The sequence below is a fragment of the Trichosurus vulpecula genome, chromosome 1, assembly GCF_011100635.1.
Source record: "Trichosurus vulpecula isolate mTriVul1 chromosome 1, mTriVul1.pri, whole genome shotgun sequence".
Taxonomy (NCBI): Eukaryota; Metazoa; Chordata; class Mammalia; order Diprotodontia; family Phalangeridae; genus Trichosurus; species Trichosurus vulpecula.
Window position 1 is genome coordinate 515,227,286 of NC_050573.1, and position 24,002 is coordinate 515,251,287.

At 36.9% G+C, this 24,002-nt stretch overlaps 1 protein-coding gene across 1 annotated transcript in view; it reads right to left on the reverse strand.

Moving 5' to 3' along the window:
* Positions 1 to 3,760: 3,760 nt before the first annotated feature.
* The window catches only part of LOC118833613 (retinal dehydrogenase 1), a 51,102-nt gene continuing 30,860 nt past the window's right edge, over positions 3,761 to 24,002 (reverse strand). Inside the window, exons 10-13 of the mRNA XM_036740990.1 lie at positions 18,449 to 18,613; positions 12,029 to 12,186; positions 9,640 to 9,714; positions 3,761 to 4,310 (exon numbers count right to left, since the gene is read on the reverse strand). Of these exons, the coding sequence (XP_036596885.1) occupies positions 4,238 to 4,310; positions 9,640 to 9,714; positions 12,029 to 12,186; positions 18,449 to 18,613 (471 nt within the window). The 3' untranslated portion in view covers positions 3,761 to 4,237. The remainder of the gene's footprint in view (positions 4,311 to 9,639; positions 9,715 to 12,028; positions 12,187 to 18,448; positions 18,614 to 24,002) is intronic.

Below are 24,002 nucleotides of genomic sequence, written 5' to 3' on the forward strand. Positions count from 1 at the left end.
ATTCTGAATATGTACACCACTAACTGAATGACCAATTAAAGAGATGTTCCTCTTTTAGATTCCTCATGTTCGCATTGTGTCCAGGAAGACTGTGAGATTTAGGGGATTATAGATTTAGAATTATACCTTTCATAATTCTGTGAATAGGATAGAGTAAGTAGGAATCCTGAGTTAAGTTAAAGGAATGCTTAAATTAAAAGATGAGTATCTTAGGGAAGAGAAAGCTTAGTTTATGTACTAGGTTTATTCAAGGATTAGGAAAGTTGCATTGTGAAGGAAGCATTCAATATGATTTGGGAAACTAGAATCTGTGGGTAGATGGGAAAGTTTTATTTCAATATAAAGAATGATTTCTTAATGATTAGAGCTGTCCTAGAGTGACCTTAAGAATGAGCTACCTGGCAATGGAGATTTTCCAAGTGAAAGGTAAATAAAAACAAGCTGAGGATATCATAATCTGAATTCCAAATCAGGCATGGATTACAATTAGATAGTAGAGTGGAGACAGCCTGGATGTGGAGTCAGCAAGAGCTGAAACTATTCTGCCTGTGTTTTCTGATCTGTATAATGAAGATTATCATCGACCAAACTACCAAGTTTTTGTGAGGCTAAAATTAGAATCTATAATTATTATTTATCTATTTTAATAATAATTTTATCAATTATGTAATATTATTATAATGATAATGAAACTGTCCTGAGTGGTTTTGTTTAGGCTTTTTGTAGAAGTTTAGCAACAACACAATTTATTGGAACCTTAGTTTCCTCATCTACAAATTGCAGATATCAAAATTTGCATTATTTGCCTAATTCATTGGGTTGTTGTAAAAGTCTTCAGGCCCCAACCTGTGCTATATTTCATTTTCGTATCCTTACCTACTAACATGATGCCTTGTATAGAGTAATAAATAAGTGTGATATATGTTGATAAGCATTGAATTTGTAGAATATTATATAATTTATATGAAATGACTTCATAACTGTAAATATTTCATAAATATAAGATATTATTATAGCAATTAGGTTTTTATTATTTTTATCCCCTTCAATATAGCTTTCTCCTTGCCTACCCAGATGGGTGTTTCTTATAACAAAGAGTAAATAAAGGGGGAAAAAGGAGTCCAGGAAATCCAACCTCTGTAAAGAAGGGAATGAGGTCCATTTTCAAACTGTATCTCTCTGGAGACAAGTTTGCTCAATATGACAACACATTGTTTAGCTTTCATTAATGTTGTTGTAATGGTTTTTACTTATATTGGTGGTCACTGTGCATGTTGTTTTCCTGGTTTTACTTATGTTACTTTGCAAAACTTCACATAAATCCATGCTTCTCTATTAATCAAATACACAATATTTTATTATATTCATGTGCCAAAATTTTTAAGCCATTTCCCAACCAGTAGGCATCTATTTTATTCCTAGTTTTTCATTTAAAAAATGTTGTTATTTTGGTGTCTTTGGGATCTATCTTTGTCCTCCATATATGCTATCTTACTACCAATAGGTTATCTGGGTCAAAGGACATGTACATTGTAGTCACTTTCTTAGCATAAATACAAATTGCTTTCCAGGGCTTCCAAGACTAACCTCATTTCATTTTTGTCATATTTACCAGTTTTCTAGCAGTAGCATGAAACCCTAAGATGATTATTTTCATTTCTTATTATTAGAAATTTGTAGCAATCTCTCACATAGTTATTTTTAAGTTATTAGTGTTAATATTAATCTAAATTAAAAGGATAAAATTATGGGAGGCAGTCTGATTTGGCAGAATGAATTCCAAATTTGCAGAGAGAGCACCTGAATTAAAATCCTACTTCTATCTCTTATCTGTGGGCAGCCCTCTAACAAATCATTTAAACTCTTTGAGACTTTGTTTCATCATCTGCATAAGGAGGTGGTTAGCCTATAGGACCCGGAAAGTCCCTTCAAAAACTACATCTTTTATCCTAACACTTTATTTACTAATAAAATGGAAAGTAGGAAGAAGACATATAGGTGGATTTGGACTATCATAAGAAATTCTTTCAGAATTTTTCTCTAAAGTTGGAGATTAAAGCATCTGGAAACTACTAAATTCTACCTATTAGAACTGATCATAATTATAGTTGCAAAATTTGGCATCATATGGCCACGTGTGCCTACAGGTTTAGTACAAGCAAATGTCAAACAGAAATTTCTTTTGTATAATCATTTAATGTCTTATTCATACAATGAGGCCTTTATTTTTTAATGTTTAAAAGGTTTTGGTTTTTGTCATTCCTCTTGTTCAATGTTTAGGACTTTTTGTTACACTTTCTTGGGGGCAAAATTCTGGTTGAATTCCATAACAACATTATTTTGTACAGCTAGCGAGTCATCTATTTCATACATCATTCAAGACATTTGCCGTATTAATGGAACATGATCTGGTCTGTGTGTGGTAAGGGGGATGGGACAATCCTGAAATCTGAAAATTTGCACTTGAACTTGTTGTAAATTATTAATATTAATATTATTCCTAAGTTTTGACAACTGTTGAGGCTTATTCTCTTGACTTTTCAGTTCCTCAGAGTCATTCAAAATGATTAACTTCAAATTATTGGGAAGCAAATGCATTTCCAAAGTACTAAGCTCACCTAAGCCTAAGAAGTTTTTGCACAGGGAGTTTCATCTTCTCCCCATCCCCCACCCTTCTGCTTCCCTCCTCTTAGGACTGGACAACTAAGCATTAGCCTTCATTCTTGGTTTGTTTTGATGAAGCATTCATCCAGGGCACATAGAACCAGGCTCTAAGTCAGGGGGTCTGGGTTGTAATAACAGCTCTGATACTCACCACCTCCGTGATCCTGGGAAAATCACTTTGCCTCATTCTGCCTGAGTTATAGAATGAGGGGATCGGAGTAAATGATCTCTGATATTCTTTACAGTTTTAAATCTGTGATCCTATGAATTCAGCCACTCTTAATCTCCTTAGAAGATAAAACCTTGAGTTTCTCAAAGACAGAAACTTCACATGGGAAGTTATGACAGTAGGAAAATATATGTGTTTGTAGGAAACCGAGGATGGGCAAAGGTGTTGATGTTAAGTAAAAGAAATGCTTATTACTGTTGCTTAGACCAAAGCAGGGGTGGGGGAAACTGTGGGCTTGAGGCCACATGTGGTCTGATGCTGCAGGTTCCCCACCCCTAGACCAGAGCTTCCCAATAATTCCGTCATGATCTACAAGTCGACTTTGAAGACCTATCAGGGTTGCTGTCTAAAGCAGCTGCCAACTACCTTTGGTCTTCTTCACAATTTGTGGGGGTGGGAACGATGCTGGGTTTGGAGCAAGAGGACCTGGGTTCAAGTTCCAGGTTTGCTATTTGTCACATTTGTGACCTTAATAGATATTTAACCTATCTGCCCTGTTTCCCCAACTGTAAAATGAGGAGGATGAAATAGATAACTTCTGAAATCCCTTTCCACTCTCTATCTATGATATTCTGGGTTCTCATAGAGAACGTAAATTTGATCACTTGAACTGTCAGTACCTTCCTTGATAGTCTTCTATGTTCACCCTGCTCACCAATTCCCCTTCACATTCTCCAATATGGCAATCGTAGGACTTAAGGGAAATGATTTAAAAAAAAGGAACACCCTTTATGAGGAAAAGTTCGTTGACCTTAGACTTAAAAATAAAATACATGACTAATTCAACACCAAATATGTCTTACATTACATGAAATTGAAACCTCCACAATGGACATCTGATTCTAAAATATCCACATGGACACAGTGTTATGTAATATCATTTTAATTAAAGTGATACTGAAACTACAGTTAAGCACAGTGGTTATTGATTTATTGGATACATTTTTTTCCAAAGGCAAAGAAGACTTAACAGCATCAGTGAACAGAGTACGTCTAATTGGTAAGTTAATGTGCAGAGTAAATTTCAATTAACCATTAATAGAAAGAAAAAGTAAAAACATCAAATGTTCCTTAATGGCTTAAATTATGCAAGAATCATATACCAAGAAAAACTCATGACTGTTCCAATGCTTGAGAGATTTTGAGTTAATTTCAACTCCCGAATTTCAGATAGAATAAGTTGACCATGTTTACATGAGAGTAAGAAGGCATACAGCATGTTCTAGATAGAATTTTTTAATGCTACTAATGTCAGGAGAAAATAGCAGCTGTAATATCTTTCATGATTTAGGGTTAGAGATGCTCAGTCATCGAAGATATGGAACACCATCTCCTGTGGCGTTCTTAGGAGTTCTTCTCAGAAATCTTGATTGTGACAGTCTTGACTTCAGTGTATTCATGGAGACCATATTCTCCCCTAGAGGGAAAAACAGTCCAAAATTGCATTTGAGATTTTGTTATCCATATACTATATAATCCACTTTTCAGTATGAATTTGGACCTGTTTGTTAGGGTAGGTAAAAGACAAAGTAGGGGAGTGGCTGGAGAACAGTCTTGCTTCTGACTCATTCTAGCTATGTGACCATGGGTGAGTAACTTAATGTCTAAGTGCCTGTAGTAGCAATTTAGATTCGAAGATCTTTCCCACCTATTAATAGGCCACATGACCTGCTTACATCACAGGAAGCCTAAGTTACATGTGGTGGGAGGAGCTTCCTGACAGGAAAAGGAAGTTATATCACAGGAAATGGAGAGAAATAGAGAGAGAGAGAGGGAGGGAGTGCGCGCGCGCAGTTATGGCTGCTAATGGCAGCCCTCATGATGGTTAGAACTGAACAGGCTGACTTAGCTGTACTGTGAGTTTGTTTTGGGGAAGACCCCAGCCAGGGGGTCAGAGAAGTTTTGGGATGGCAAGGCTCCAGGTTGTCATATTATATATGGAATGTTTTACTGCTCTGATAGACTGGATAAATGGCTTGTGAGATATGTTCCTCTGCTGTCTAAATAAATGGTTTACTTCTTCTGCCTTCTATGTGGAGAGTCTCGTATACTTTGCAATACAGAACCACATAGGCATTTTGACAATTATCATCTACATTGTTATTATTTCCTTACTGATACAGTGCCTCAACACTCAAAGAATATAAATTAATGATGAGATGCTAATCTGCATTAGTAGAAGATATTTCTACATTGGGAATTACCCATATTCACAAAATCTCATCTATGGACCTTCCACAAATCCTTAGGATTAATGCCCTCGGAAATATTCTATCTTCTCAGAAATATCAAAAATAGAAGTAATAACTATTTAAAAATACTTTCCATATGAGTGATTCATCCTCTCCTGTAAAATCATATAAAAAGTCATGGCCTTTTGGATGCCCAGCTACATTGTTTAAGAAATTGGAAGTCTTAACCCTGATGTTCATATTATATTTAAGTAACACAAGCATTACTTCATCAGACACAGGGCTGAAATTCTAGGAAACATTTCCAAAGCCAAATGCAGGGGAATATCTAGCTACATAAGTAGTTGGGAGGGGATGGATGCTAAGGAGAGGAGTGAGATAGCAACACAGCGCAGAGGACAATTGGAGGGGACAGGGATATAACGTTTAGAGAGGACAGTTCAATTATGTCTAGTTTCAATGGGAAAAGGGGTAGCTTGCCTTCCTGTTTGTCTTCTAATTACTGTGAGCTTGTTCTGTCTCTTAGAGCCCCTATCCCATATCCAGACTCCTGAAGAGGTGCAGGGTGGCAGCCAGTGAGGTCGGGAGTATGGGGACATTTATAACATGGGGAGAGTAAATATGCCTTTCTTTCCGGATTGGCACCTGATGCAAAGTCCTAGCCACCCTTTCCTAGTTATATCTCTAGGGTTTGGGATTCCAAAACACAAGTGCATAGTGTACAGGGAACTTAATCTTCATAGCACTCAAGAAGCATTTTATATTATTATTAAAATATTATTAAATTATCATGAGATTAAAGGTGACCATTCGATAGACAAATTTAACATTGAGAACTTTTCATTCAAATAAACACCACAAAATGGATACAGCAAAACTACAAGTCAATACTTCTAAAAGAGGAAGTACCACAAAAACATTATGAAAGAATTAAAAGTGCAACTATTTATTACCAGCCAACAATATTTCATAATATGTTTATCTCGTTGGCTGGCACAAAATGAAAAGACCTTTCCTTACTTCTAAAATTTGGGTGTGTCTGCATTCGTGCACAAAAACATGTTTTGAAACCAAACAAGGTTTAAAATCACCTTATGACATGTTCTGTTACATGCAAAAGAGCAGAAAACAAACAAAAATCCAACTTTTTCTTTAGAGCTGAATTCAGTCTCTCTCCCCAGTTACCTCTAACTCTCTCCAAAACACACTTTATGCAGACACATCCTTAACTCCCCACAAAATCGTTAGAGTTGGTCTGAATCTATCCCTTCTAATGGTTCACTACTAACACTGAAAGACTTTGTACCCATCCTAAGAACTTATTTGCCATGTTTAGATTAGTGAAAGAATGGGGTAAATAATCCTTTGGACATTACTGCAATCTAGCCCAATTGATCTGTTCCTCACACCCAACTCTCCACCTTCAGTCTTCTTAACTTTTCACTGGCTGTCCCATTCGCCTGGAATGCAATTACTCCTCCTTACTTATGTTTCCTAGAGCCACTTTCTTCCCTTTAAGATGCAGCTCATGTACTTTTTACGTGGAACCCATCCTGATTCATCCAACAGCTTCTTAGGTGTTCTAAACACACTTAATGCAAAGCCTGTTCTTGTAAGTTGTTTTTTTTCCTTTTCTTAATAATGGAAGCTCATCTAGTTACAACTCTGCTCGTATTTAGTCTTTTCATGCTATTCTTAGACCTTTTTTGATGAGAGCCTAGATAGTAGAACTAACATATGTGGGTTGAAATAGAGTGGTGTTGTTTGTTTGTTTTTTTAAGTAAAACTAAGCGTGAATCTTTGGGGTCTTAAATCTCAACTGACCAACCGTCCTTTTTCAAGTTTGAAAGTCATGAAGTTGTTCTGCTCTCTTCCGGTATTTTCCACCAAATAATGTGTCAGTTAAACATCACAAACTTGAATTCTGTGGGAATTCGGCCCACAGTGGTGTATGTAGCTTGAGTCAAAAATCTCAAAAGAGACTTCTTTCTCTCTAAGTTCTTATGACAGACCTTACTAAAGTTACTTTTTAGTTTATATAAAGAGATTTCTGTTATAGGTTGGAATGTTTTGTACTTTTTATCTCTGTTACTTGATTTCATTGTGCCTTGTCATTATGAATTAGCTAAATAGTACAACTGTGAATATTTCTGAAATGATTAGTCCATCATGGCCTAGTCTTCAGTTCCCTGGCCTTATTCACCATTTAATTTTTAGAGTTTCCAGACTTCTCATGAGTGATGAACTTAGAATCATGTCATTTAAGAACTGGAGGGGACCACAGAGTTTATCTAGTCTAATCCCTTCATTGTTAAGATGTAGAAATTAAAATTTACAGTAAAAGCTATACCACTCTGTTATTTTATGATTACTCAATTAACCCAAAGGTCCAATTTGAAGAATATACAGCAATGGTTTGGCAATAACCCCCAAAAGAAGAGCCAAGACTTGGGGTAGAAAATGTAAGACAGAAAGTGGGAGATGGAAAAATAGGGAAACAGAAGCAATTTTTACAAATATATGTATTCTGAATGTCAGGAAAAACTCTGCTTCTGATGGAGTATAGGTATTTATTTTGTGCTAAATCAAGTTACATTGTTACAGTGAATGATCAGATCCTTCAGTGGATAATAACACACAGTAGGTACAATATTTAAATTGCAATGAGAACATGCAATTTCCAAAGCAAACTTTGCTGTCTTCTTTGTGCTTTGCTGACATAGTGCATCAAATGACAATTCCCTGAGAATGGTTTGGGGTTATTTGATGTAGGTAACTAAGGTTATTTCTCTCTGGCAAAATAGGAAGACAATTCCCAGATTGTGCTTAGCAATGTGTGGACCAAGATAATGAATTATAATATACTCTAAGATATAGTTTTAATTTTTTTTAAATCTAAGTTCAACAAAGGCAGGGAGGGTTCTTTTTGTCTATGCATTTCCAACCCCTAGCACCTTGTAATTGCTTCACAAATGCTTCTTGAATTGATTTGAATTAGGGTGGTATGCATTAACCAGGGATTTGACATGCACAAATGTGTCCAATAAGTTTGGCTTTCATTAAGTCATTTTAATAGAAATTGGGAATTATATGATCTAACTTTAATAATATATGGGACTAATATACTGTATAGATCAAGATACTAAAGTCCAGAATAGTTATGTGACTTATATAAGGTCACGCAGAGTGGCAACAGACCTTAAGTGGAGCCTACTTCCCCCTTGCCTCTCTACTTTAATGTGCATATAGACTCTATCTAAATTATAGTTTTGGAAATTAGTCTGTGCTATTCCTTGAGACACATCAAAGACTAGTGAATAGTGTCAGCATTGGAATCAGGAAATCCTGAGTTCCAATTCTGCCTTTAATATATAGTGACCAAGGTCTAGTCACATAGCCTCTTAGTTACAAAGGAATAGCTAATCTGAAGCATAGAATAGCGTTTTGATTCCTGGAGTTCCATCCATTGATATTGACCCAACTCTTCCCACATCTCCAAATACAACTTTATTTTACCCCCTTTTAAAAAAGGATATATCTCTCATCCTAACAAGTCTGTAATCTCCACAAAAGATATGATATGTTTCATTATAACTTAGTCAGTGTTGATACTAAGTTAACTTTTGTAATTAAGATGATAAGGTTATAGACTTAAAACCTTTGTTCTCTGATTCATGAAGATATCAGGGAACTGGGGGGAAGTCCATTTCAATATTCTGTTCCTAAAACAGGCAGCTAAATGAAGCTTGATCACATATTCTTTGCAGGATATGATGTGCCAGCTTTTGTTTTCACCATGACAATATTTTTATGTGAATAAAATTATTTCTGAGAATTTAAAAAACTGAATAAGCTTAGATCTGAGATTTCAAAATGATATCATAAATGATTTTGATTTATTTTAAAAATTGTCTAACATGGTTTCAGAAAGAAGTAAAAGATATGCTACTGATTGTTCATGAAAAACTCTTGATGCAAGTTATAACAGCAATATAGGGAGTTTTCAAAAATCAAATTTCCTTTTGGATGGTTAGACCCTAAAATTCATTGACATGATTTGAAAATCTGGACTCAAATATAATCAAAGTTCCTCCAATGAATTAATCCTACACAACCCGGGAACATGTTGCTGTGAGAAGCTAACATAGTCCCTGTGTATTTTAAAAAACAGCAGAATTAATACATTTTTCTTATAATCATGAATTTGTAAAGAAAAATAAGTTGTATAATTCTTTAAATGAATATAGTTCAATTTTGACTCCTACCTTTTGTTTAGAAATGATTCGTGTGTATGCATGTGTATTCATATATGTGTGTGGATGCAAATGTAAGTATCTGCATATTCTTTTTCATACTAATCTGTAGAACCTGAGATTCAGTGAGCTATTTGGGCTAACAGATTACTAAGAAAGAGGAAGGAGGGTACCTGATAAAATAAGAGATTCTAAATTTATTCCTGAGCACATGGGCAACATCAACTAATACCATGAAGATAAATCTTAAATAACATATATCGTAGATGTGCCACATGAAATGCCAAAAGGTTTTACTTACATTTCTCTCCCATTTCCAGACATCTTGAATCCACCAAAAGGGGTCTGAGGAGTAGTCACACCATAGCAATTCACCCTGCAAAGACAAGAGTTTTTACACTGTTCCAATTCAGTTCAATCAGCAATTATTTAGTGCCTACCATGTCAGAGGTCAATTTGATTTGATTTTTTCAGAAGGGAAGAGAAGAAAGGAAAGTGAATAAACATTTATTAAATGCTTAGCATTGTATGCTAAGTGCTTTACTAATATTATCTCCTTGGATTTTTGGATCAGACCTGTAATTTCACTGGGATATAGAACTCCCAGTGAAAAAAGGCTTTTCTACTAAAGCAGATCTACACCTGCTACAACTTCCAGTCTTAAAATGTCCCAGGATGCAATTAAATGACTTGTCCAGAGATATGGCCACTACATGTCAGAGGCAGGCCTTGAACCAAGGTTTTCAGGATTCTGAGGCCATCTCTTTATTTTCTAGAATAAACTACCTTTCTATAAGGGTCATAGTAGGTAATTAATGTGAAATTTTCTAGGTTTAGATGAACTAAAAAGGTGAAAGCATTCAACTCTTTAGTTGTTAACTCTAAAGTAATTTATATACTTACTTCAATAATTCAATGGCATTGTCATCTCATCAATGAGGGTACTCCCTCTACTGGAGAAATAGTCCATACACTCATTTCACAGCCTGGGTGACTCTCAAGAAGCCAGAATTTATATTTTTATTACATTTTTAAAGGATAGTATCACAAGAGAGTTTTTACTTTCCATAAGCCATGCCATGACTACTTAAACAATATTTACTGATGTTATTAATATAGCAAGTAAATGGGGTAGTCACCCACACACTCAATATCTCATACCTCTCACATGAGTATGTGGATACCTACTTCATCTCTGGACTATCTCATTCACTTTAACTTGCTTTCTTACTGAAGGGTCTAGGTCAGGGGTGGGGAAACCGAGATTTATTCTGGGAAGTTTAGATTCAGTCAAAGGGCCACACTTCAGGACTTAGAGGGCCACATGTGGCCTTGAAGCTACAGGTTCCCCACCCCTGGTCTAGGTCCTCACCAAAACAGACTGCCAAATGTAGGTATATTAAAATTTTTGCCCCTAATGACTCATTTTCATTTGAACAAATCAGCCGCTCTTAGTGATAAATTTTGAGTTTTAAATAAAAACATTTACATAACAATAAGGCAAAAGGAATAACAATGACATCGGAGGGACTAATATATTAAAGCAAATGCATGAAAAAACATAAATTACAATCTACAAATAATAATAATAAATAGCATTTACATAACACTATATATGCCAGGTACTGTGCTAAGCACTTTACAAATTATTATGTCATCTGATCTATTTACTCATAACAATCCTGGGGGGGTAAGTAAACTGAGGTAAATGGAGTTTAAATCACCTGCCCAGGGTCACACAATTAGCAAGTGTATAAGGCCACATTTGAACTCAGGTCTTTCTGACTCCAGGCTCAGTACTCTAGCCACTGAGCTACCCGGGTCAATATACCACTAAAGCACTCAGTGTCTTTGGAGTAGAATGGGCACATAATTTTAAAAAGTACTGTCCAGCCCACGTATGAAAATCCATGTTCTTTAGGTCACTCATAATTCTGGGTCTGTAGACTTTATTGTTCTCTTTCTGTCTCAGGAAACACTCTGCCTAGCACAAAGTAACTGCTTAACAAAAACTCATTTCCTCGCCTTGCCTTGCCTTTGGTTAGGGCCCATGGCATGAAAGAGCTGGCTGGAAAGGGCCAAATACAGCTAGTTGGTTCAAGGAAACAAATACATATATATGGCAGCTATGCATGGCACCGCAAGTTTTCAGTACTATTATCTGATCGGGGACTCAAGAGATAGGTCCAGGTGATAATTCATATCACATTGCTTAATCTGGAAGGCATACGACATGCCCTATTATCATGGACTCTATCACAGTGAGCACAAGGGGGAAAGTGCTCAATTCTGTATTTGTGCACAATGTTAAGAGTCAAGTTAGCGTAGTCCAGAAATAACTGTTTGGCTATAGGAAATGTAAAGGTGTTCAGACGTAACAACATGCTGACGAGTTTTTCCTTAAGGAACCCCTTCTAAACATAGGAAACAGACATCAATCTTTGCCAGAGTAATAATAGAATCATGGATTTTAGCACTTTTAGGGATCCTAGATTTCATCTAGCACAACCCCTTATTTTACAGATGAGGCTATAGCTCAGAAAACAAGCAGAAAAAGTCTACATCCCAGTAGCCTACCTTGTTTGAAAGGGGAAAAAATACTGGTTTTCAAATGTCCAAGCTTTTCTCTTACTGTGATCTGAGATGTGATAGGATCTCCTGAAAGGTGACATCAATAAGGTTTGACTTACCAGACTGTTCCAGCTTGAATGGCAGAAGAAATTGTCAAGGCTTTATCAAGGTCTTTGGTGAAAACGCCTCCTGATAAGCCATAGGTGGTGTTGTTCGCCCTCTTGATTACTTCATCGATAGTTTTAAACTTCATGATTTGTTGGACTGGTCCAAAAATCTGCTCCATAGAAAGAAGGAGAGAAAGAGGTGGAGAGAATGAATGAAAGAAAGGAAAATGAGGTAAGGGGGGAAAGCACACAAATATGAATCAAGTTGACTGCTTTTTGTTGGCGTGTGGACAGTTTGTTTTTGTTTGTTCATTTAGTTTGGGGTATGAACTGAAGCTTGACAAGTTTTTTTTTATGAATAGATGTTACATTTGATCAATGTTTATTGAATGAATGTCTTAATTGAAAACAGATCAGGAGGCATATTGTATAGTGGAGAGGATGACAAAATCAGAACTGGAGAACATGGGTTCTCAGGTTGGCTCTGCTATTCACTACCTGTTTCTTATTGCTCAAATCACTCTGCCTTTTTTCAGTCTCAGTTTACTTATCTGTAAAATGAGGGGGATTAGAATAGACAGCCTCCAAAGCCTCTTCCAGCTTTAGATCTATGAACCTATACTTAAAACTGACTGCATTTGTATCAGAAGTCAAATTTCAGGTGAGGATTTTTTAAATGTCGCATTCCTACTTGTAATTTTGGATGAAAACTGCATAAATATCCCAAAAGTCTTGGTGTAGTTTAAGTTATTACAAAGCTTAAAACTGCACCAAGATTTTGGGAACATCTAGCAAGAATGAGCCTCAGAAAACAAAGCTGGTCTTCTGGAATAAGGTATTCATTAGGGTGTGAAGTAATTTAACTATAAATATTCTATGAATCATATCTTTTCCTTATGAGCAGAATGATCCTGGGCAAATCAAATCATCTCTCTGGGCTTCCATTTTTTCATCCTAAAATTAGGGAGTATCAGATGATTTTTAAGGTAGTTTCTAGCTCTAAATTTTAAGAGTACAATGATCCTACCTTAGCTTGGGTATTCCTCCACTCCCTGCTTGTGGTTTTGGAGTTGAGGAAGGGGGCTCAAAAACCATCTACTTAAATAGTTTTTTAAAAATACAGATATCACACGTTAAGTTACAGGAGCAAATGTAATCAATAAATGTTTATAGTTCAAAAATGCTTAGGACTTCCGAACGTTTGCAGTTAATCACTCTAGGCTGCCTCTTAAAAAGTAAAGAGTGATCTGTTCTAGCAATGAACAGAATAAACATTTAAGTATTTGTAATCAACTCTAGGTTTTGGGGTTTTCCTCAACACTTATTTTCCAGGCATCCTATAACAATTCTGAAGCAGTATCTTGGATATTTCCCCTTTCTGTCCTGTTGGAGCCAAGCAATGGGACTATATCATTGAGAAAGAAGTGGATTGAGACAGGGAAGCTATTCAAAGATTTGTGCACCTCAAAGAATGGTCCAGCTTGTAATGCCTTTGATTAGGGTTGGCACTTGTTTTCTGTAACCTGGCTTGCCCAAGCTTGAGTGTATTTTTCCATTCACTTCCTCCAGTTTATTATGAAAGGAGATAGACAGATGAACTTGATTCCCCTTTCTTTCCTGGGCTAACATTGGTGAAAAGACTACTTGTGCCACATACTGCCCACCTGCTCTGAAACCCATGCCCATGACACTACACACTGTCTAAAATAACTTATACCTGGATGTCCTGGGAAAATAGTTAGCTCTTATAATAGGCATTCTCACCTAATTCCACTATGGCTAAGAAGAGTTTGTTGTATGAATGCCTCAATTCTTGGTAATTGTGAAATCTGGCTAGGGCAACAGTATGTGAGAATTGGTCTCAGGCAAGAAGCAGTCACAATGATTTTGAAGACTTTTCCCTGTTGCAGGTTTCCTTGCTCTACTCTTAACTCCTCAGCTCTGAAGGGCCATCGCTTTCCCATAATCTTCACCCCACTGAAAATATGAACTCCAACCTTGGGTGCCAAGGCTTTGAGAAATGAAGTCTTATTTTCCTAGGGATTAGGTCTCCATGACATTTCTCAGCTGTCTCCTTACCATAACACTCAACTGGAAATTTGGACTCAACTCTTAGCTACCCTGATTGTGAGAGGTGAGATTTTTCCCCTAACTTATTGAAGCCTAGGCCTTCATGCCCCTTCCTGCATCTCCTTCCCATGGCCCCAAATAAGTATTTCACTCCACTACAAACACATCTTAACATCCTTTAATGTGCCACCCCTTCTCATTAGAATGTAAATTTCTTGAGTGCAAGGACAGACTTGCTTGTTTGTGTTTCTAAACTCAGCATTCATCCCAGTGCCTGGCACTTAGTAAATGTTTAATAAAAACATCTATTACCCTCACCATCTGTCCTCCTAATTAGAGCTTTGTTGTCTCAAGCATATGTGGATGGGTTGACTATAGAAATGTCACACTATTCCCATGCAGATGAGCAAACAAGGAGCAGCACAACATAGTGGATTGAGAGCTCACCGCCAAGACAGGAACACCTGGGTTCAAGTCTCAACTCTGACACGCAGGAGCTGTGTGACCCTAGACAATTCACTTGATCTCACTTATTCCTTACAATGGAATTCCATATACATATATGCATACACACACATATACACCCACACATACATACATATACACACATATGCATATATATGGCATTTTCTATATAGGCATTACATATACATGTGTGTATGTGAGGTTATGTATGTCTGTATACAAATACATGTGTTTACACACATGTGTATACACACAGTCTCAATGTTACCTAACAAGGGTACACATAGATACATATACATACATGTGTATATGAAATGATAGATATCTGTATACATATATATGTGTCTCTATATACATATATGTGCACATAGGAAATCTCTTGATGTTTCCTCACAAGGAAGGTGTATAGACACATATATCTCATGTGTATAGACACATATCTCAATGTTTCTTAACAAGGAAGATATGTGGGTACACACATCTATACATACATACAGATACATAAATACATATACTTACACACATATGCATGTATATATTCCTGTTGTAAGGAATTATGTGTGCCATTAAAGGGTCAATATATCTATTTACCTATCACAGAATGACTCAGAGATTGGTGAGAACAAATGCCTTTATGGAAAACCTCCAATTTGAAATGACAGTCAATCCTTCAGTTGGTAGAAGTTTAGAATCTGAGTGGCCATAAATTCCAAGCTCACCCTTCTATATAGAAAATACACACTGAAAATAATAGCCTTTTATGAACTACCTGTAGTATATTTTTAAACCTTTTACTTTTTCTGACTCCCTATTTGGTTCTGGGGTTGCACCTTGCTGCATTTAATGGGGTAACATATGCCTATCTCAGTAGAGGATTAGCCCAACCTAGGAAAGTGGGGGCAGTGGAAGTAACTCTTGTATCTTAGGTGAATCAATTTACTTTTGATTATCCCATCTTCCTTATATGTAAAAGGAAGGAGTTATATTTAGTGACATCAGAGGATCCCTCCAAGTTTAAAAACAATTTCTATACTTTTGAGTTATCTGACTCACTGGAACTGACAGAAGTTGTAAAATATTTGAGCCCGGGCAATGTAGCCACTTTCTTCTTGGTAGAGGAATAAGGTGTTATAGAGGCAGAAAGCTGCATATGCTGCCATACTTGATCAGTTTGTCAGTCAGTTCTACCTGTTTTTATTTAAAATAAAGGAAGGGAGTCAATGGAAAAAGGAATTTATTGGGTAATAAAATCAATGAGATTTTAAAAACTAAATGTGGACAAACACCATGAGTAAGATATTATGTTCTTAGGTATTAATTTTCTGCTATAAACCTTCCATTTAAATTCAGGTCTGTTCAAGAAACATTGTAAAAAGACTGGACTAATGATCCATAGGTGCCCAAGAATTCTTGAAACAAAGAAGATAAATTACTTTCTCAAAGTAAAGTTGTTCCTCTCTGAGAGAGGAATGAATGCTTAATCATGGCCACAGGCTCTTGAAGTTGAAGATGGCTGCAATGCAGATTGAGTGTTATAAAGGGAAACAGAATGGATGTCAACAATAGAATGGGATAATACAGACAATTTGCAGGTAAAAGTCAGGGGGACTGGAATTCTGTTCCCCAAACTTTCATCAACCAGCTGTGATACCTTGGAGAAGTCACTTTGCCATCATTAAGCCTCAGTTATCTTGCCTGTCAAAAGGGCAATACCACCAATGAGTGAGGTAACACAAAATATAAAGGATCTGTGATTTTGCCAGTGTTTAGAATTCCCTCCAACAAAATCAGACCATTGTCAGGTTATGACTTAGCCCTATAGAGTTGACTGAATCAGGTTAAGTGATGACCACATGACTAGTAAGTGTAAGAAGCATGATTTAAAAACTAGATCTTTCTGACTAGAAGTCTAAACACTTATCTGTAATATTATGATGTCTCTGTGTCAGTAAGCATAAAATGGGATCAGAGATTCAAGCACTCTCTGAAAAGTTAAATGTGCTTTATGAGGACAGGATGCAGGGTATGCTGGGAAATGTTCACAACTGGTTCTCTGAAAACGGTGACTCACTTTTAAGTTTGATCTGCATTATTAACATTTCCTTCATCACTTTTTTAAGTTTGGTCAGTCAATAAAACAACAAATCAAACCATGATTTGTAATGTTTATTGTTTTTAAGGCATAAATGTTCAAGATGAACATTTAACAACTGGATGTCAAGAGCCATTCAATATTTGAGGTGAACATTTAACAACTGACTCTCAAGAGTCATTCAGAACAGTCTTTAGCATACCATTGAAAGACATTAGTATTAGCTACTCTATTCTAGGGCTGAGGAGCAAGAATTCTGGTATATTATCTTTTAATGAGATTCTTGTATTCAAATATGGTGACTTTTTTGTCTCTGCCATACACAAAAATATTAAGAACAGGAGAGGAGTCAGTAGTTCAGTAAACAGCATTCATTGGCTTTGGAATCAAAGGACATGGATTCACATCTCCCATCGAATGCTGGCTATTTGTGTGATCTTGGGCAAGTCATTTACTTTATCAAGGCCTCAGAAAATAATGGGGAGTAAAAGTCTTCCAGTGTCCCTTCCAACTCTAGGAGTTTATAACCCTAAGGGTATGATCCAACAATTAAGGGAATGAAAAAAATAAGTCTTTGGGAAAAGGGAGAAGTAAATAGGATGTTCATGGCCTAAAAAAAAAGAAAACTAGGGATAACTCCAAGGATATTGGAGTTTTGTTTTGTGTTGGAAGATGTAACTTGTGTGTTCTGAGAGTAATAGTTATTAATAACCAATGATTTGGGGAGATCCAGCGTTCCCCCTTTTTTCTAAAGTCCTCATTTCGAGGCTCAATCTCCAAAAGACATTGCTCATAATGAGACTGAATTAATTTTCTCCACAATCTTGTTCAGACCTCACTCAACCTTACAAGGAATTTAATCTAAGGTAGAGAAACTACACAGGTATGGGTGGCGATAAATTCTTTGATTAGATTTACCTAGGCTAGACAATTTAGAAGTAAATGACATAGTCAAAGTTATATCCCCTAGCCCCTCATTAGAATAGACCCACCTCTCATTGTAATACTCATTCTCTCTCACTAATTGTTAACCAATCAGACCTGATTGCCACCCTCAGGAGCACCCACTCTTCCAAGGGCATATAAACTGTGAGCCCACTGCCATGATTTGTCTTGGGCCTTTGAGAGTGTCGCTGACCCCTTTTGTTGGTAATATGTTAGCACTATTAATAAAATGATTAATTACCCAGAAATTCTTTCTCTCCAACTTTTTAAATGTCACAGTATTCTACGTTGCTGTTAAATGATATATGTAAGGCGCTCTGTAATCCTTGGAGTGCAATATAAACGTAAGGGATTATCATCATTGTTGTTATTTGATGGGATAAGGGGTAAGATGGAAAGGGAAGCCAGAATATTGAGTTGAACAGAAATGAAGACCTCTTCATAGTCACGATGATGACTATGAGGTCATTACTAGAGTCTATGAAGTCTTTATCTCTCCAGATATTGTTACAATAAACAATTTGTTCTGGATGGCTTAGTTATCTGCAGGATAACTTGGGTATAATATAGTTTGAAATTGCCGTATGATATTTATTTAGTATTTATTTGGTAATTATTTAGTATTTATTTAGAAATTATTGTCAGATGGTTGGAAAATGCTCAATGTTCCTTAGCCTAGATGGTAACACCTATAACTCTTTCAATAAATAAGACAAATCAATTAAGGTAAAATGGGGGACATTAGATTCTATTGGGAAAGTTATTTGATAAGTTTTGTCTTGAAAATGGACACTTTTTGTACAAGTGTGTAGACAAAAAAGAAAGTAACTGAAGGAATAGAACAGAACCAAGGCCTTTACCTCTTCTTTGGCGATGCGCATCTCATCAGTGACATTGGAGAAAACTGTGGGCTGGATGAAGTAACCTTTGTCTCCCCATGGTCCTCCTCCACATTCCAGCTTGGCTCCTTCCTTCTTCCCACTCTCAATGAGGTCAAGTATTTTACTGTACTGCTCTTTATCAATCTACATGAAAATATGAGGAGCAAGAGAGGGAGGCATAACAGAAAGGAAAGAAAAAAAATAAACTTGGAGCGACAATGATTCTTTGAATTTGTGATAAAAAAAAACAACCCAGAAAATGGTTAAATATCGCAAATGCCATATCTAAACAGCTTTCCTGGCCTGAAGGTTTTTTTAGCCCTATATTTGTAAACCTTAAAGTATTACATCAATGTAAGTTAAGATTATTTTTATTACTAAAAATGTTCGTGTTGAAGAATCTTATGGCCAGCTAATTTAAATGAATCTTTGACTTGTGGCTAAAATAACGAGAAAAAGAAACCCCCTCTTTAACCATCTTTACATGGCTGATCTTCAATTACTTTAGAATGTGTTCATATAAATGTATCAAATTCTAAACCATCTTGTACTAAGGGATTAGGAGAAATGAAATAATATAATTTTGTCCAATTATAATTCAACCAAAATCCCTTTTAATATGCTTTTAAAAATTAAGGGGAAAAAACTCCAGTTAATCTTGGTTTACTTTTATTTGGTTAAAAAAAAGATACATCTAGAACTGAGCCTACAATTTAGAAGGATATTTGTTCCCAATGAGTTCATACTCTCCCCTGAAGATTATGGCAAAACTCATCGAGAGAAATTTAAAATGGGAGCTTAGACTGGGAGGCTAGTGTTTCCAGAACAATTACTTGGTAATTGCCTATTAGCATTCTCTCATGCTGAATATCTCTTGACATTATTTTGTGCCATTGAGATTATCCTAAGTAAAACAAATTTAGTAAATATTCAGTTTTTTTTGTTAAATCTTTCAACATTTATTATTATGCAAAGAAAAAAACCCAAAAATTATCAAAGCAACAGAGTGGTTTTAAAAGTTCCCAAGTATTCATATACATGTTTTTGGAATAAGACTGACAGAATAAAAGAAAGTATGGTGTAGGGCACAGGCGTGAGTAACCTGTGGCCTCAAGGCCACATAATTTGTTCTGTGAAGTTTGGATTCAGTCAAAGGGCTGCACTTGAGCACCTAAAGGGCTACAAGTGGCCTCAAGGCCACAAGTTCCTCACCTCTGGCTGTAGGAGAAACAGGACTGGATTTGGAGTCAGAAGCCTCAGGTTAAATTCTAGTTCTACGACTTATGTGACTATGTGACTGTAAGGTATTCCCTCAACCTTTATGAGTCTCAATTTCTTCACTCTTAAAATGGGATGACAGCACTTGCATGGCCTATCTCCTAGGGCTGTTATAAGAAAAGTGACTTCTAATCCATTAATCTATCCATCAACAAGCACTTATTATGTGTCAGTAAGAGGCCATGTGACATAATAGATAGCTTACCCTAAGGTCACAAAGACCTGCCCATGGGTCAGTAAATCACTTAAAATATCTTTGCTCTGGGCAACTCTCTAAGAATACGTTACAGAGAAAGTGATGACCTGCATTTATAAGAGGGAGTTTCCTCACCAGGGAGATCTCCAGTGCCATCTAACTCAAATGGAATCTGATCCCTGCAAACCGCATGTTGACTCAGGAAACCACAAATTAACATTACTCATATTGTATTTTTATTTATTTTGTTCATCTGGTTCTGGCCACACTTGGGAGTTTTGCAGGTTGCTTGTGGCCTGCTGGTGACAAGTGTGGCACCTCTGTTTCCCAGTGAATCCCCAGATTCAGTCCCTATGCCCTCTCTACAATGTACTGAGCTCTAGGGTTACAAATTAAAAGTTAAAACAGCCCCTGCTCTATTTTCTTCGTTGTGACTTAACAAGAAACACTTACATATTTGTTTTTTCATGAATCTTGCTTACTGTATAAACAGCTTTTCAGTATGTAAGGGTACAAGTGAGTCAAAGATTATATGGTGACCTCCCCAAAGCAGGACACTCATGGATCAGCTCCTGTCTCCTTTTGTACTCCCCTCCTCTGCTTCCAGTCTAGTCTGCACTCATGGGGCTGGCTGGGAATAAGAATTCACATACCTATGGGTCTGGAAACAATTTTCCCACCTTTTGTGACAACCACACTATAATGATGTACAAATTAACACCTTAAGTCTAGCTATCCTTAAGTTTCACATTTCCAACTTATTACAGTACAATTAATGAGCAGGATAATATCATCATAGATTAAAACCTCAATAGAGCCTGAGATTTCATCTAGGACTTAGAGTTAGCCATCTACTAACTGTGTGACTGTAGGCAGGTCACTTAAGCTTCACGGGCCTCATCTTCCTCATCTGGGACTGCACTCATGAATTTTAAGATCTTTTCCAATTCTGAATCTATGATTTTATGACAACTATAATTCTGATCCTGTGTGCTAATTTTGTAAATAAAGAAATTGAGGATCAGAGTTTAAATGACAGATCCAAGGTCATGCAGGTACCAAGGGGGCAGAGGTGGGAATCAAATCCAATACCTTTTCTAAACTGACATCACCTTTCTCTTCCTCTATTCCCTAGACTGGCTCTCCTTCCCAATTTCTTGCATTGGTATCATCATTCTTTTAAGTTTCCAGACTGGAAAAATTTGTGACATCTTTGACTGTTCCCTCTTCTTTTCTCCCTACATATTCCATCTCATTCCATGTTATTATCTTCTAAAATGTCTTTTTCTCTCCACTCTCATTGGTATGCAATGGCCTTCCTATGATCCCTCTGACTTCAGACTTTCTCCTCTCCAACCCATCCTGCATGTAAGAAGCTTGCAAACCCAATCTTCATAACTATCACTTCCATCATCTTTAAAGCCTACTTCACCAAACTAAAACTCTTTGTCCTGACTTACAAATCCATTCCTAATCATATCTTGACCTATCTACATGACTTTATTTCTCAACACTTCCCATATGTACACCCTCTGCTCTTCTTGGCCTAGTCTCTTTACTGACCCTTAAGTACAATAATCCATTTGCCACCTTTTTGTTAATATCCATAATATTCACCTTGCCTGAAACAGTCTCTCATGCCTCTGTGTGTATCCAAATGTAAAGACTCAGTTCAAATAGTCTTAGAATATTTAAATAGAACTATCATAGCCCAAGAGTACCTAGGTGATGCAGTAGACAGTGCTGGTGCTGAAGTCAGGAAAACTGAGTTCAAATTCACAATTTCAAATCTGGCCCCAGACACTAGCTAGCAATTCTCTTAATCCCATTTGTCTCAGTTCCTCATCTGTAAAAAATGAGCTGGCAAACCACTCCAGCACCCCTGCCAAGAAAACCCTAAATGGAGTCACAAAGAGTCAGACATGCCTGAAAATCCCAGCCTGTATTGATCCCTCTCTTTTCTGAACTAGGACAAAAGTTTTGTGAATTTCTTGAGGGCAGGAAGTAGAGAGCATTGGATCTGGAGTCAAAAGCCCCGAGCTTAAATCTCATCTCTGCCACTTAACACTTGTGTGACCTTGGATAAGGGACTCGGCTTCTAATAAGTAAAATCAGGGAGGAGTCAGACTTAGCATAGCATGTGGCATGTGGTAGGTGACATATAAATACTTAATCCCTTGTCTTCTCTGTGTGTCTTTTATATTTGATATTACCTAGCATGATACTGTATCCTTGGACATTTCCAATGAAACACTCCTTTGACTGACTGCAGATAAAAATGGAAGCTCTGCGGGCAGGATTTTGAGGTCTCATTTTTGTAAGGACCTTTTGTGGGAAGAGGTCAACTCTTATCTGTGCTCCCTTGGGGCTAGTTTATTATCATGTGCACGTCATCTCACAGTTATCAGTACAATTTAGCACTCTGTTGGTCTTACTGCAGAAGTCAGGAACTTATCTGAGATTTACATATAAGACCACAAGACCCTAACAGAAAAGCCCAGATGACTTCCTAGAATCAGCACCTATTAAAAGGTTGTGATATTTGTTTAATGTATGATACAATTTGTTAATTATGCTCCTTTGATCTTTGGGATGTTTTTGTCCCTTTTGCAATCTTACATCCTCCTCTTATTACTTTGCGCTGGCTACTTATAAACTTTACTTGCTATATTAATTAGAAGCTGGGGGAGGGAGGAGGGAAGAGGGATCAGAACAAGATACAATTTTAATAGAGGGATCTAAACCTATTTTATGCAATAAATAGGAATGCTTAGGTCATAGTCATCCTCAATGGGGTGCTAAATAGAGCCAACCAATTTGTGACTACAGGGAAAAAGTCAGTCAATCAGCATTTATGGAGCCCTTCTTATATGCCAGGTGCTAGGCTAAGTATCAGGGATATAAAGAAAAGCAAAAAAATGGTTCCTACTCTCAAAGAACTCCCAAATAACTTTGCAAATAACTTTGTACTAACAAGACACAGACAGGAGAAATTGGACATAATTAATAGAGAAAAGGCACTAGCACTAAGAGTAATCGGGAGAGGCTTCTTGTAAAAACTGGGATTTCAGCTGACACTTGAAGGAGCCTGTAATGGCAAGCAAAGTGGGACTTTCTACTGTTTTTCTTTTGGAGAGCTTTTCGGCACTAAGGCAGTCAAGTGCCTTTGATTGAGTCCTGCCTTTGTTTGAATCAAGAGTCTTTGATTGAATCAAGAGTCTTTGATGACCTGCTTAAGTCACAAGAAAGCCTAAGTCACGTGAGTTTTAGTCACATGGTTGTGATGCACCTCTGTGGGTTGACTCTGAAGCATATGTACTGAGGTTAGCATTTTGCTTTGGGCCCACTCATTGGAAGAGTGTTCGTGTGACTTGGCCAGACGAGACTCTGGGTAGCCGTTAAGGAGACCCCCAGCTTTGAAAACCCAGATGTTGGTGCTTCTTTCTTTGGTAACTATGCATGTATTGCTATGGAACGATAGTTAGAAGCCCTGTCTGCTGATTTGTGTTATTTGCTCTGTTTATATAATCTCTGCTTGTAATTTCTGTTTGTGTTTTTCCTGAAGTTCAGGGTGCTGATTTTTTCCCCTGAACTAAGTGAATGATATATGTATACTTAATTAAAGTGAAATTGTAAACCCCTTAAAGTTTCTTTCCTTAGAAAAGCAGATACAAGAACCTGTACCCTCCTGTGTGCTGGTGTTATTGGCCTTACACCTCCACAGCAGCTGTAAGCAGCATTGTTGTTACAGAATCAGAGAAGCCAGGAGGTAGAAATGAGGAAGGGGAGTATTTCCGGTAACAGCCAGATGAAACATCCCATTTGATAAATAGTAAAAAAGGCTAGAGTCACAGGATTGCAGATAATGTGGCAGAGGAGTAACATGTAAGAATATTGGAAAGGTTGAAAGGGTCTAGGTTGTGAAGGGCTTTGAATGCCAAATATAGATTTTGTATTTGATCCTGAAAGTCATAGGGCACCATTGTAGTTTATTGAATAAGGGGGTAGTGGTGGTAGTGGTGATGATATGATCAAATCTGAGTTTTAGAAAAATTAATT